The sequence below is a fragment of the Chiloscyllium plagiosum genome, chromosome 3, assembly GCF_004010195.1.
Source record: "Chiloscyllium plagiosum isolate BGI_BamShark_2017 chromosome 3, ASM401019v2, whole genome shotgun sequence".
In the NCBI taxonomy this organism is placed as follows: Eukaryota; Metazoa; Chordata; class Chondrichthyes; order Orectolobiformes; family Hemiscylliidae; genus Chiloscyllium; species Chiloscyllium plagiosum.
The window spans coordinates 72,815,500-72,831,920 of NC_057712.1; the positions used below are offsets into that span (position 1 = coordinate 72,815,500).

The following is a 16,421-nucleotide window of genomic DNA, read 5'->3' on the forward strand; positions in this document are numbered from 1 at the left end:
TACAACCCACACTAACCACATGGTTTATTGCCTGGACACATCAGCAGAGTGACTAGGCTCTACTCTGCATCTCCTAGAGGACAGATGCTTTATAGCTGTGAGTGCTCCAGTGCTTTTGAATGTTTCACTTCGAGGTCTGGTGGGAGATGTTGAAAGAAGCACAGTTGCTCTTTATATGTAAGGGCCCAGAAGTCCACCCCACAGTCAAAAGACTTTGGGAACAGATAATGCTGGAGGTCAGTGCCAGCTGTCAGGCCTGAGGACCTGGTTGCAATGATAGAAGAAGTTTGGTGATCTATCACAAATGGTCAAGTTTTATAAATGCTATTTCCTGTCGCTATCTGTACCAGTCGCGTGAGCCACTGCTAAAGCCGCTCAGCACTAATCCACCATCAATCTTTAACAATCATAACTCAAACAATCAATCATTCACATGCTTCACATATACTCTTATGGGTTTAATACTGTTGCAAGCCTCGCATATGCTCTTCTCAGGTTGCACACGTAGCTAGCTATTCACAATAAAAGTACATCAATCAAACCAGTTATGCTACATTCACTGATGCACTTTCATCTCTCTTGCTAAACCCATGTTATGATATCCATACAGACCATTAACGTTTAAAGAGAAATTTGAGAATCTAGAGATGAACGGAAAGAAATTCCGCTTAACTATCCCATGGTTTAGACAAATAAATTTTACTATGAAAGAAACAAAGAGAATGATACAAAAAGAATTTTCAACAGCCTGATAAGTAGTCAAAGACCTTCTGGCAAAGAAAGGTTCAAAGACCAAAATGGAAGAATTTTCGTGTAAAGTATACTTAGTTATGTTTAATTATGCATTCCATTGTCAAATCTAAGCATTTACCTAAGATCAAGTATACTAAAATTCTCCTACTTTGGCCTTTGAACCTTTCTTTCCCAGAAGGTCTTTGACTACTTATCAGGTTGTTGAAATTCTTTCACTTCCTGGGACCAAACCAAAGTGTCACAGCTCTCAGGAATTGACTTTAATTCTTCTCAGTGCTTCAGCTATCTTCTGAGTTTTCAGCTTTCTTCAGACCTTTTCACTATCCACCAGCTGAACGACTCTGCTGTTCCTCGGAACCTTATGATTGTAGATGCTCAGCTTAAGAAGGGTTTCACTGGATCTTGCTTATTCTCTTCACTTCACGGTGCTCTTTGTTTCAGACAGTTCTTTAGTTTCTGGTCTGCAGCTGCTTTTCAGCTCTTAGTAGACTCTTCCTGATCCTCTGAACTTGAAGCTTCCACCCACCAACTCGTGGACTCACTGCTCCAACTCCAAAAACCTTCTCAAAAAATCCCACCAAAACTGTTTCCAAAATTTCAATCTGGGTTCCACCTTGAATTACTTATCTCTAAAGCAACAGGGATTTATTTACATGTCTGCTAAAATTTTAGATTAATTAACCTCTGGCTGTCTAATCAAATGTTTTGATTCTAGAATCCTTTTAAATAATTTAAATTTCTAATAAGTGAGTACAGTTTTATTGTCAGAATTTGCTGTCTGATGTTCCCCAATTAAATGAAGGCTTGTACCCTCTGAACTCTGACTACATACAACCTTTGAACTGCCATTATTTGACTATTCTGGGAATTTTAGACTCCCAATATATTAAATTATTTTTGCTTACAACATTAATCTTCCCAAATCTAAATAATAACACTAAAATATAAGTATGAACCATGAACTAGATGAATCTAACACATAGTAGAGCACAACTGGTTGCAACAGGAGCTAACTCAAAGACCAAGATCCTAATTTGCCTTGAAAGAGATGGTGCTCGCCATTTTGAGATGGCCATGGGTGAGGCTCTAACATCTAAAGTGATATCTAATATTCCTCCATGCCTTCCCCCACCCCCACATCCCATTTCACCCTCATCGCACACACCCTCTTGATTGACACGCTACTGATGCTTTAAAAATGTGCCTCATTCCTTCACCATCCCGCACAATAATGTTAGATATGTGTCCATTTCCTCCCCAGTCACAAAGAGGTGCAATCCAGTCAGGCACAGAAGAAGATGATGACAAAAAACACGCTATTATTTGATTTCACTCTTGTAACGGTTGACTCAGATACTGATACTGGTCATAATTTATTAGATAGCAGAGAAATGGATTTTGCTCATGGTGACTGCATTCTGGATTAGTTGTGCTGGAAGAGCACAGCAGTTCAGGCAGCATCCGAGGAGCCCTCAGATGCTGCCTGAACTGCTGTGCTCTTCCAGCACCACTAATCCAGAATCTGGTTTCCAGCATCTGCAGTCATTGTTTTTACCATCAAGTTAAGGATAGCACAGGGACTATCTTGGTGGAGGGTACAACAGGTTCTGCTGCAGTGGCTTCATTTAATTAAGGGGAGGCAAAGTTGTAATGGTAATGTCACCAGATTAATAGCCCAGACACCAGAGCTAATGCTTCGGGGACATGAGTATAATTCCTATCACAGCATGGAGTAAATCTGAATTCAAAGAATGAAAAATCCTAATGTCAACCATTTAACCATTGTCATTAAAACTTATATGGTTCATTAAGGTTCTTCAAGATAGGAAATCTGCTCTCCTTACCTGGTCTAGACTACATTAAACTCCAGACACACAGCAATGTGGTTGGTGATTAATTGTCCCTGTGGACCTCACCAGTCACTCAGTTTGAATGGCAGTTAGGAATGGACAATAAATGCTGACCCAGCCAGCAACACCCACAGCCCTCAAACAAACAATAAAATAAATGAGCACTTTAAGGCAATCTATCAAAGAATTTGTGCAGTGAAACATTTAGTGCATTAGGAAATCTGCTAGGAAATCTATGCTGCAGTAAGAGATGAGACTGTGATCCTTCAAGGTCAATTTCAGTCATGCAAATGCAGATTGCTGCAGGGGGCTTCAAGAGTGTCACACCAGTTCAACAGTCATTCGTCCCCCAACAGATGATTAGATTTACTGATGCATCACCCAGGAGAGTGGCATTGGCTCATGAAACATCAATCTGATGACGTCTCTCTCTCTCTCTCTCTTTTGCTCATCCTTTCTGCCTGTCCCACTCTGCCCTTGACAGCCAGCTCAGATTTTTTTTTGTTGCTGTGATGTTGCAATCCTCAGCCAGGCCTTCTGGCTAGAGATGCTCCAGATTATTCTCCAATACCATCTGCAATCTCTGCTACAGAAAGTCTGTAATTGTCCACCAGCCATGCTGCAGCGAGTGAATTAACAATGGATAGAAGGACTAAGATGGGAAAAGGTACATGGAAGACAGATGCTAAGGGCAGTTACAAGTTATCAGTTAATTTTTGGATGCAATGTACTTAATTACATTTCTACATTTGGTTTGAAATGTGTACATGTCTGTGCCTATTAATTTTGCAGTATGGCCAATGTGTAGGCCCGTGTTGGAAGGTTAAATGTTTAGGGAGTTACATTTGTCTATGTACCAGTGTGAAGAGTTCTTCACTGACAGCCCAGCTGGAAATATGCTACCTATGTTAATCCCTCCTCTTCCTGCTCTTCAACAGTTTGTAATCTAACCACAGATAAACTCTGTGCCTTTCTTAGTAGCGTGGCTGTACAACATGCAGCAGACTACCACGAATTCCTGACTTTTACAAAACTCCTTCATAACTGTACAGGTGGCAAAAATATTGTATCAAAAATATTGTATCACAGTCTGTTCTGTCACATTCTGTGGCAACATTGCTTTCTTTCTAAGTGTGCTGCACGTGTCTGGCCATTATAAGAACAGCGGAGCAGGTATAGGCCATTTAACCCAGTGAGTCTGCTCCACCATTCAGTGACATCATGGGTGACATGATAATCCTCAACTCCACTTTCCTGCCTTTTCCCCATAATCCTTGATTCCCTCACAGATTACAAATCTGTCTGTCTTAGCCTTGAATATATTGAATGACCCAGCTTCTACAGCCCTCTGTAATAAAGAATTTGACCCTCAGAGAAGGAATTACTCCTCTTCTGTGTCTTGAACGTGCGATCCCTTACTCCGAGATGATGCTGTCTGGTCCACTCTTCCACAAGGGGAAACAACTTTTCCATATCTACCCTGTCAAGTACCCGAAGAATATATTGTGTTCCAACTGAGTCGTCTCTTATTGAATTTTAGAGGAATAGGTTCAGGCCAAATCTATTCAATCTCTCCTCACAAGACCCAGGAGCAACCTAGTGAACTTTTTCCAGACTGCCGCCAATGCCCATATAGCTTTCCTTTTGATAAGGGGACCAAAAGAGTTCACAGTATTCCAGGAATGATCTAACTAGTTCCTTGTATATTTTTTAGCAAGACCTTCCCATGTTTATGCTCCATTTCCTTTGGAAAAAGGTCAATATTCCATTTGCCTTCCCTATTACCTGTTAAATCTATATGCTAGATTTTTATGATTTATGAATGAGGACTCCCAAATCACTTTATGCTGTAACTTTCTACAGTCTTTCTGCATTTAAATATTATTCAGCTCCTCTATTCTTCCTGCCAAAGTATATGATCTCACATTTTCCCCACATTGTATTCCATCTGCCAAGCTTTTGTCCACTCACCAATCTTGTCTATATATCTCATTGTGTCAACCTCAGCACTTGCCTTCCCACCTATTTTTGTGTCATCTGCAAACATGAGTACATTCAATTTCATCTTTCAGGTCATTAATATATGTTAGAAATAATTGTAGCCACAGCATTGAATCCTGTGGCACTGCACCAGTTACAGATTGCCACCCTGAAAATGTCTCCATTGTCCCAACCCTCCAACTTCTGTTAGTTAGCTTATCCCCTATCACTGCTAATATATTACCTCCAACACTATGGGCTTTTATCTTATAAAGTAGCCTAATGTGGCAGTTTATTGATTTCCTTTTGGAAACCCAAATATGTTACATTCACTGATTCCCCTTTATCTCTCCTGCTTGTTACTGCTGCAAAGAATTTTAATAAATTTTTCAGATATAATTTCACTTTCATGAAGCCATACTGACTCTGCTTGGATGTATTATGTATTTCTAAGTGTTTCGCTAATACATCCTTTATAATACTCCAGTATTTTTCCCAATAACAAATGTTAAGCTAACTGGCCTATAGCAATCTTTTTTTTTGACTCACCTTTACATCAACAGATTTCCAATCCTCTAGGATTTTTGCAGAATCTAAGAATTCTTGGAAAATTACAACCAGTGCATCCATTATCTTTGGAGCTACTTGTTTTAATATCCTAGAATGCATCTGGTGAAGTCCAGGGGAATCTATTGGTCTGGATGTCCATTAGTTTCCCTCGTACTTTTTCTCCAGTAGCAGTGATTGTATTTATTTCCTTTCCTCCTTGATTGATTAGCATTTTTGGAATGCTATGTCTATCTTCTATGAAAGCTGATGCAAAGTATTTATTCAACTTCTCTGCTGTTTCCTGGCTCCTTATTGTTTCCCCAGCCTCATTATCTCAGGGGCCTATGTTAACTTTGGCTTCTGTCTTCCTTATTATATATTGAAAGAAGCTCTTACTATTGGTCTTGATGTTACTTGCATGGATTATGCATTTCTGATGAAGGGCTTATGTCCGAAATGTTGACTCTCCTGCTCCTCAGATGCTGCCTGACCTGCTGTGCTTTTCCAGCATCACACCTTTCGACTCTGGATTATGCATCAGAGACGTTAACCAAGGTGCCATGGAATATTCTTCTTGCCCTCTTTTGGTTTGTCAGAGTGATTGAAATACAGCTAGCATAGCAAACTGTCAAAAGAATGATGCTATCATGACTTTAGTCAGGATACTAGGCATGATGCGTTGAATGGTCACAACCTAGCTGCGTGTGGAGAGAGTGGAATTCTGTTTTGATGGCACAGTTGGAATAAGGTGTCCACAAAGAAATATATGCTTCCAGTTAGTCACTCCCTGCACCATGGAGAAGTGTCCAGTCCTGTGTAAGGCTGCCTGATAGTTATTCATTCTATCTTGCCAGGGGAGGAAGTGAAGCAATCAGCAACAGTAGATGTCAGATTGTGGAGATGTTGCAAATGTTAATGCTGCAGCTTGGAAGGAACAAGATGCATGAACAGTAGTAGTCACTGTCACGGTTACAGCTGTATTTGCCTTGATCTTTGGTTGTAGCCATGGCTGAAATAGGTGCCAGATTTCATTGAGAATGTCCTTACTAAAGTATCGACACCCTGCAAATTATTCCTCACTGAGATCCAGGAAGGAGTGTTATGACCAAGTACATGTAGAGGCTCCTACTGAGAGGCCACAGCTTCCTCCCTCCCCTAGTCTGACCTATTCTGTGTATTCTCAGTTCTGTTTGGGGAAGTCCTTTTCATGCCGACTCATAAAATGTTTCTCAATTCTTTCCAGAGATATATTTGCACATATTATTAATTCAGCTTTTGGGGAATTTTTTATTTAAAAGCTTATTCAGGAAAAGGAAAGTGTTGCTTTACTTGGATGATATTTCTGATTTTTGATCCCAGTGCAGATGTTTATTACTTACAGGTTGGATGCTGAGTCAAGCTTTCTGTCCCATTATTACACATTGAGTCACTAAATACAGAGCAGAACCTATTCCACAAGTTTAATTCTTCTGATTTCCTGCAATTGCAATTCAATCACTGTAACAAATTTCAATGAGATTGTCAATCTGAGTTGACAGAGATCGATCTTAGTTGTCTTCAATCCCTGGAAAGAACTATATTTTAGCCCACATTTTTGTTCTCTAATAATCATTTTTACCTTTAAAATGAGTGTTATTTATGTGTTCACAAAGTATGAAAGTGCTAGATTTTGGTGGAACAATATTAATAAGAAAGAAGTTTTGCATAAATTCTGCCTTAGATGAATTTTTTTATGCACTGGCTTAATTAAAAAGAAGCTTCACAAAGTATTTATGGCACAGAAAATGTGCAATATAACTCAAAATAACTCCTTTCACCACCCCTCTCTAATGTCCTCAACATATTCCTTATATTCGTTTCGACTGTTAAATCTCACTGGAGTAGGTGACTGAAAATCTAGCCCCGCTACACCTTAAGTAGTCACAAAACTTAAAGGTTTTGGAAGTACATAGCATTCTTCTGTTTACCTATCTTCCACACTAAGGTTGACAGATAGCAGGACATTTTCTGTACTTAATAAGAAAGATTATTTATTTTTTTAAAAATCGATTCTAACTACATATTGACAATTTTGAACCATTAACAGATGTCTACTATTTAAAACCCTAGTCCCCATATGAATTCCCTCCATATGCACACGTACTGACAACGACAGACAAGTAAAAAGAGAGGGTGTTATGGGTGGAGGGAAAGACTGGGAAGGCAGTTCTCTTGTTCCTATCTATGCGGTTTGCTGTTGTAATTCTTATGGTAAGCAGAACGCTGCTTCTCAATCTTCCTTCTCCTGATATTTTGACCTGTTTGCAGGAGATATAGGGTGACTGGTTCCCATTTATAAAGGTCATTGACTTATTAACTAAAAGTCACAGCTTACAACAAATGGAAAGGGCAAATAAACTGTCTACTTTCAGGTTTGAGATACTTTTCTATTGCAGAGGAAAGAGACAGCTCCGGCCTTTGTGGAATTCCAGTTTCTTCATGGAAATATTCACACCTCCAGGCTGTTCAGCTACCTGGGAGCCAATCATATAGTTGGCAGTCAGAAAGCCTTTGTTAACTAGAATTGGGTCACTCATCTACAAACCAATCAGTTACTTGTTGCAAGCCAAAACAACATTAGTACACATCACTTGGCTTCAGGTAATCTGCAATTGACACTGTTGCCTCAACAGTGCTAGGGGCCTGGGTTCGCATCCAGCTTTGGGTGAATGTCTGGCTGTGTGGAGTTTGCATGTCCTCCTGTGTCTGCATGAGTTTCCATCAGGTGCTCCAATTTTCTCCAACAGTCCAAAGATGTGCAGGTTAGGTGGATTGGCCATGCTAAATGTGGGGTTACAGGGATAGGGTGGGAGGGCAGATCTGAGTGGGATGCTCTTCGGATAATCTGCAGGCCAAATGCACTGTATGACAAACAACTGTATTAGCAGTATTTAGAATAAGTAACAAAACAGAAATTGCTGGAAAAACTCCCAGAAAGGGATTGCATGTCCATGGTGAATAGGAGGCGGCTGGAGCTCGCAAACTGGAAACTCCAAAACTGCCAAAAAATGTCAGCCATGTCAACTCATCTGTGCACTTCTGCCTTCATCCTCACTTCCCTCCAACAACGATAGATTCCCAACCCACCAACATTCTCATCAAAAGGATTATAAAGCTGCCATTTCTGCCATCTCCAGCAGAATGCCATAACCTGATGCATATGCCTCAATGCCTCACCCCCCCCCCCCTCCCTTGTCAGCCTTCCACAGGGACTGTTCCCTCCAGGACACCATAGTCCACTTCTTCTTCATTCCCAATACCTCTCCATAACCCACAGCAGCTTCCCATGCCATCGCAGAAGGTGTAATACCTGCCCATTTACTTCCTCTCTTCTCACTGTCCAAGGCCCTAGACAGCCTTCCAGGTGAAGCATCGATTTACCTGAACTGTGCTCAATGTAGGCTGGGTAACCCATTTGCAGAACACCTGTGTTCTGTCAGCAAAAATGGCCCTGGGCTTCGTGATGCCTGCCACTTCAACACACTGCTGTGCTCCTGGTCAACATCTCTTCTCAAACTTGCTACATTGCTCCGGTACAAGCTGGAAGAACAGCATCTAATTTTCCACCTGGGGACCCAGCGACCTCCACTACTCAATAACTAATTCAATAATTTTCGGGCCTGAGCACCTTCTCTGATGTTCTTATCCCAACTTCCAGACAGTAGATCGTACAATCACATGGGCAGCTACCATGGGCGGCACGGTGGTTAGCACTGTTGCCTCACAGCGCCAGAGACCCGGGTTCAATTCCCACCTCAGGCGACTGACTGTGTGGAGTTTGCACATACTCCCCGTGTCTGCGTGGGTTTCCTCCGGGTGCTCTGGTTTCCTCCCAAGTCCAAAAAAAAATGTGCAGGTTAGGCGAATTGGCCATACTAAATTGCCCATAGTGTTAGGTGAAGGGGTAAATGTAGGGGAGTGGGTCTGGGTGGGTTACGCTTCGGTGGGTCGGTGTGGACTTGTTGGGCCGAAGGGCCTGTTTTCACACTAAGTAATCTAATCTAATCTAATCATAACCTACCCATTGTCAACTACTAACGGTTCTCATTAACAGCCATTGATTCTTGCAGGCTGACCTTTGCCCGTTCCTTTGTCTGCTCAACTGCTTTTCTTTTCTCTGGGCTCTCTATTCCCACCTCCCCATCTTTTGCATCTATACTAACCTTTTCCGAGCCATAATCAGTTCTGAAGAAGGGTCGCGAGACCTGAAGCATTACCTCTGCTTTCTCTCCACAGATGCTGCCAAATCTGAGTTTCTTTCATTACTTCCTGTTTTTGTTTCTGATTTCCAGCATCCACAGTTCTTTGGTTGTTTTATTTAGCACAATGAGTGTTAGATTAGATTAGATTACTTTAGATTACTTACAGTGCAGAAACAGGCCCTTCAACTCAACAAGTCCACACCGACCCTCCGAAGAGCAACCCACACAGACTCATTCTCCTACATTTACCCCTAACACTACGGGCAATTTAGCATGGCCAATTCACCTAACCTGCACATTTTTTTTTGGACTGTGGGAGGAAACCAGAGCACCTGGAGGAAACCCACACAGACACAGGGAGAATGTGCAAACTCCACACAGGCAGTTGTCTGAGGCGGGAATTGAGCCCGGGTCTCTGGCGCTGTGAGGCAACAGTGCTAGCCACCGTGCCACCCCCATTTTTTTTTGACAAGCAGGTTATTCAATTTTAAAGGGTACAGCAATCCTTTAAAAGTCCTTCATTTTTGAAGCAGTTCTTTTCTTATTTAAGTCCACGATTAAAAATTGACAGTATTTACATATCTTTGAGGAGAAAGTGAGGTCTGCAGATGCTGGAGATCAGAGCTGGAGATGACCTGCTGCGCTTTTCCAGCAACACAGGCAGCATCCAGGGAACAGGAGAATCGACGTTTCGGGCATAAGCCCTTCTTCAGGAATGAGGAAATTCCGACGCCCCTCCCCCAAGTCCCTCCTCCCTACCTTTTATCTTAGCCTGCTGGACAAACTTTCCTCATTCCTAAGAAGGGCTTATGCCCGAAACATCGATTCTCCTGTTCCCTGGATGCTGCCTGACCTGCTCCGCTTTTCCAGCAACACATCTCCAGTATTTACATATCTTCATGCCTTTAGCTGCTTCTTAAATATATTGATGGTATTCACCTTAAGTTTCCATCAGTTTGATTCCAAACAATAAATAAAATTATTGTTTGGAGAAGGGCTTATGCCCGAAACGTCGATTCTCCTGCTCCTTGGATGCTGCCTGACCTGCTGCGCTTTTCCAGCAACACATTTCCAGCTCTGATCTCCAGCATCTGCAGACCTCACTTTCTCCTCAATAAATAAAATTAGTTTTGCTTTGGGAAATTCTATATGTAAACAAATGTTAACATGAAAAGTGTGGATGTTTGCTGGGAGTTTTCCGAATATTAGAGAATCCTGAAATTGGAAACAACATTGCATCCAATATGTTGTTGTTCTTGTTTGATTGTCATAATTCAATTTTGCAAGAAATCAGCAATTAAATTGTATTCTTTGTAAATCAGGCATTGGAGAAAACTTGCAGAGTAGCTGCTGGATATTCTGGGATTCGAGATGTTTATTCCAGTCAACCAACTCATGATGATGTGCAGCAGAGTTTCTTTCTGGCAGAAACTCTAAAGTAAGTACTAAAGAAGGAGAAAACTGATTAATATAATTACGTATAAACTGTCTGTAAATACCATTTATAGTACTGATACATGTATGTGCATTGGTATCATCATAAAGCTTTACATGAGTAAGAGGGTTTATAATGTTCTGAAAAGAGCATTAGTGGGCAGGCAGCACAGTGGCTCTATGGTTAGTGCTGCCACCCCACCGCTCCAGAGACCCATTCGATTCCTGCCTCATTCTTTCCATGTCTGCATGGGTTTCCTCTTGGTGCTCTGGTTTCCTCCCACAGATGTGCAGGTTAGGTGGATTGGCCAAACTAAATTGCCCACAGTATCCAGGGATCTGCAGGCTAGATGGATTAGCCGTGGGAAATGCAGGATTGCAGGGATGGGGTGGGTCAGAGTCTGGGTGGCATGCTTTTCAGGGGGTCGGTGTGGACTCAATGGAATCTATGAAGAAATGGTCTCCAGTTCTGAATCACATGCCAATTGCATTTCGATGTCAAGCAAATTTGGGCAAAAGTTATGCAAGTTATTAATGGCTAAAATGTAAGGTAATTATTCTAGCCTAATTATGTGAATGTAAAAGCAGGAAACACCTTTCTGTATATTATGATTAGTAATCTAATGACAATCAAACTCAGTTAAAAGTGCATTTGTACGCAACATAGACTTCTTTTGCATTTATGTATCTGGTTAAATTCTCAGATGGCCACTCACATATGTCACACCTTCTTGAACATAATGACAGAGTCAATTAATAGAGATTGACTTTTTAATTAGATTGTTAGTTTCCTAGAGAATTTTGTTATCCAGAGGTTATTCACCCTCCTCAACTGGATTATAGCTTGCTGTATCCATATTATTTATTCATCAACAAGAGGGCCAAATATGTCTATTCTATCAATTTTTGAGGAACTTTCATTGCCCTGGCAGTATTTCTTGCCCACCACTAATTTCCTGAGAAGGGGAGAGTGAGCTGGCACCTTGAACTAATGCAGACCATTTTGTGTAGTAGACCCACAATGTTGTTATGCAGAGAGTTTCAGGATTTTGACCCAACGACACTGAATGAACAATAATATATTTCCAGGTCGGGATAGTGAGGGCCCGAAGGGAGCCTTGCAGGTGCTGCTGGTCCCATGTATCTGCTGCAGTTTCCTTCCGAGTTATCATGGACATGGAGTTAGAAGATTCTGTCTGAGAATGAGGAAGTGAATGTTTGTGAATTCAGTGCTAATCAAGCAAGCTACTTTGATCTAGGTGGTGTCAAGCTTCTTGTGGTTAGAGCTGCATCCACCGAGGCAAGTGGGAATGTTTTCTGTCACACTCCTAAATTGTGCCTTGTAGATGATGGCCATAACTTTGGGGGAGTTAGGGGGTGAGTTACTTGCTGCAGTAACTTGTTCTTGTAGCCTCTGTATTTATATGGTGAGTCCAGTTACAGTTGCGGTCGATGGTAACCCCCCCCCCCCCCTCCCCTGGCAGGGTGTTAATTGTGGGAAGGTTCAGAAATGGCAATGCCATTTAATATCAAGAGGTGATGATTAGATTATCTCTTGTTGGAGATGATCATTGCTTGGTATTTGTGAATGTTATATGATGTATATATTGTTATATAAATAAAATATGTAATATGTTACGCATATTAATGTAAATGTTACTTGCCATTTGTCAGTACTAGCCTGGATATTACCCAGGTCTTGTTGCATTTGAACGTGGATTTCTTCAGTGTCTGAGGAGTCGTGAATAATGCTGAACATTGAACAATCTTCAGTGAACATCCCCAATTTTAATCGTATGAGGGAGGGGAGGTCATTGAGAAAGTAATTAAGTTGATTAGACAGAAGACAATACCCTGAGAAAGACTTGCAGAGATATCCTGAAACTTAGATAACGAACTTGCAACAACAATAGTTAGGGTACTGTTCAGTACAATTCCATGAGTATGACTATGGCTATGTCAGGGTGTTGCTTCACTACTCTGTGATAAAACCCCCAGATGTTAGTAATGAAGACTTTGCTGAATCAACAGGGCTGTGTTTTCCATTGTTTGTTTAATTCCTGTTTTGAGGCTTTTCACCAGTTTGACACAATTAAGAAGCATGCTCAGCCAGTTTAGATGGTAGTTAAAAGTCAAGTGTGCTGCTATGGGTCTGAAGTGGCACCGAAAGGGCAATCACGAATTAGATTAATTTTTACAACAATTAACAATCGTTATTATTAGACTTTTAATTCTAGGGCACTACCTGTGTCTCTGGATTACTAGTCTAGTGCAGATCGAGATGATATTGTCTTTTCACTTACCCCTATGAATACAGAAAATGAGGAAAAGTTAAAAATGGTATGCAAATTTTTAATGGACCTTTGTGCAGGTATTGTATAAAGTAAATAGACATTTTTAAAAACTGCATATAAAACCAACAAAATTTGGAACATGAATACAAAATTGCAGTGGTAGTTATCTGTGGTGTCCTGAATTGAATTTTTGTCTTGACTGCAACTCCAAATGGGACGTTAAGATCTTTTTTAGACTTAGGCAAAATTAGATAATGGGTCAAATTTTGCAATGAATAGCAAACATTATTCATTACATATTGCCCATAGTCTTGACAGATATTTGCCCTGGAACCGGCTGTGATTAGATTCCCTACAGTGTGGATACAGGCCCTTCGGCCCAACAAGTCCACACCGACCCTCCAAAGAGTAACCCACCCAGACCCATTTCCCTCTGACTAATGCACCTAACACTATGGGCAATTTAACATGGCCAATTCACCTGGCCTGCACATCTTTGGACTGAGGGAGGAAATCCACACAGACACACGGAGAATGTGCAAACTCCACACAGTCACCCGAGGCTGGAATCGAACCTGGCACCCTGGTGTTCTGAGGCAGCAGTGCTAACCACTGAGCCACTGTGCCGCCCCTCGTGAGCCATTTTGTTGCAGTTCTCAACATAGTGTACCAGATGATACATGAACAGCATCTACGCACTGTTACCCCAACCAGTCAAATTAAAGAATAGTTACTGATTCTCAACCAGGAAGTATCAGTTATAAATAGTAAATTTAATGCAAAGTTATTTATATGGATTGGGGCTAGAATGAGAAAGAGATAAAATATGAAGAATCTTAAAAAACTATTCCATTTTAGTTTTTAGAACCTCTAGCAATAATTAAAAATTTAAGGCATGTGACTTCATTTTTCAGTGAGAAAGAGAGGCTGTTTGGCAGTAGCTGTGATTTAGCATGCCATTTTTAATTTTTAAAAAGTATTAGAATGGTCCACCAGTAACTCCTCTGTCATGTTTTGTGTGTTTCTATCATACAATTGTAGCATTTTCTCACTGTTACATGGGTTTTAATGCTGAGTATCTTAGCAAGATACTTAATGTTTGTGTCCAGCTGCAGTTATTGGGGATCCACATTTCTGAGCTGGAGCATCCACTTGTCATTTTGGAATATGCGCAGAGCCGAGTTCCTCATGGATAGTGAGGTGGCCACACCGCGTGCACAGGCAGAAAGGGAGTGCGTGATCACAAGAGTAAAAGCTTCAGGCAGGTGATACAGGAGTCTTCTGGAGCCATTTCTCTCTCTCATCGATTTTCTATGTTGGGAGGTGGCTTCTCAAGGGAACATAGCAAAAGCCAAGTTTGTGGCACTAGGGGTGGCTAAGCTACACAGTGGGGGTGGAAAAATGAGCACTATAGCAATAGTGTTGGGGATATGTTGGATGGTATGTTGCCTCCAGGGTTCCAAGGATGTCACTGAGCAGTAACAGGATATTCTGAAGGAAGAGGGAGAACAACCACAAGTTGTGGTCAATATAAGTGCCAATTACATGAGTTAAAAGAGGGATGAGATCCTTCAGGCAGAATATAGGGAGCAAGGAAATATAGCCAAATTTGTTTTAACCGGCACCTTTAATAAACCAGCAAAAATGATCTATCATAAATACTGCGATCTACCACAATATCAGAGTATTTATGCAGTAAATAAAATATGACAGTAATGTGTATACCCCCTGCATTGCATTTCAATTTGTTACTGAATGTTTTTATATTGATTTTAGGTGGTGTGTTGAAGTATTTAACATCATTTTTTTTTTAAAGGATATTGATGCCTCGAGGCTTTGCTTCATCAGGGTTTACGGCAGTTATGTGGACCTCTTGGTTATCCAGAATATTTGATCAATCGGCACACTACTGATCTCATAGGCGCTGGTTAATAAAAAGCTTGCAGTTAGTTAAAGCTAGACCTCAAAAGTGTAGTAATCTCAGGAATAGTCCCAGTCCCAGGCGCGAGTAAAATCGGGAATAGAAGTATTAATCAAATGAAAGTGTGGCGGGAGGGATGATGTAGGAGAAAGGGCTTTAGATTCTTGACGTATTGGGACCAATTGTAGGGGAGACAGGACATTTATAAACTGGACAGGTTGCACCACAGCAGGACAGGAACCTATATCCTCGCAGGAGTGTTCACAAATGCTATGGGAGATGGTTTAAACTCGAGTGGTAGAGAGACTGCAGCCTTAGCAGGGAAATGAGAGTGAGGGAAGCAAAGATGGAAGTGAAGATGGTGCAAGTGGAAAGCTGAGGCAGTGAGGGTTGACAGCGAAAATGGCTGGGTTATGAAACAAAATGTATAAAGTGTCAAAAAGATAAGTCTAAAGGTATTGTATCTCAATGCATGATGGAGCATTTGCAATAAGGTGGAGAAATTAACAGCACAAGTAGTTGTCATGGGTGCAATATGTTTGTGAGTATGGAAACTGAACATGCAAGAATATCGTTTGTCAGGAAGGACGCAGACAAAATAAAAAAGATGGGGCAGTGTTGTCAGTGAAAGATGAAATCAGTGAAATAGTAAGAAAGAATATTGGTGCAGGGAATCTGGATGTGCAATCAGTTTGCATGAATCTAAGAAGCATCAAGAGGCAGAAAATATTTGTGGGAGTTTTCAATAGGTCTCTAAACCATAATGGTGAAAGAGGGGTGGCATTAAACTGGAAATTGCAGGTGCATACAACAAGGATGCTACAGTAATCAGGGGTGATTCTAATCTGTGTAAACTGGGCAAACCACATTAACCAATCATGCTTTATCTAGGTGAACTTTCTAGTCTAGTCATAAATGTTGGCCTTTCAGTCTGAGTACAAACTCTCAGCTGCCTTCCTGCATGGTGAACCATGACTTCTTAAAGCCTGTCCTAATTGCAACATAAATCGCATGAGCCTTGTCTCCAGGTAGAAATGCCGATAAGCTGTTCTTAAGACCTCAGTTCTCTCTCAACTTGGAAGAAACTGGACGGTTTAAAGCGCAACTGTTTACAAATTGGTATTTTCAACACTCATGTGGGTCTCTAAGACTTGCAGGCTTCGATTTTCATTCTTGGGTTGGGAGCATATTAGGAGAAAGTGAGGACTGCAGATGCTGGAGATCAAAGCTGAAAAATGTGTTGCTGGAAAAGCGCAGCAGGTCAGGCAGCATCCATGGAGCAGGAGAATCGACGTTACGGGCATAAGCCCTTCTTCAGGAATGAGGAAAGTGTGTTCAGCAGGCTAAGATAAAAAGTAGGGAGGAGGGACTTGGGGGAGGGGCATTTGGAATGCAATAG

General features: G+C 41.2%; 1 protein-coding gene across 1 annotated transcript in view; it reads left to right on the top strand.

Annotated features, from left to right (window-relative positions):
• man1a1 (mannosidase, alpha, class 1A, member 1) overlaps positions 1–16,421 on the top strand; it is a 460,574-nt gene that overhangs the window by 439,295 nt on the left and 4,858 nt on the right. Inside the window, exon 11 of the mRNA XM_043684356.1 lies at positions 10,696–10,811. Coding sequence (XP_043540291.1) covers positions 10,696–10,811 — 116 coding nt within the window. The remainder of the gene's footprint in view (positions 1–10,695; positions 10,812–16,421) is intronic.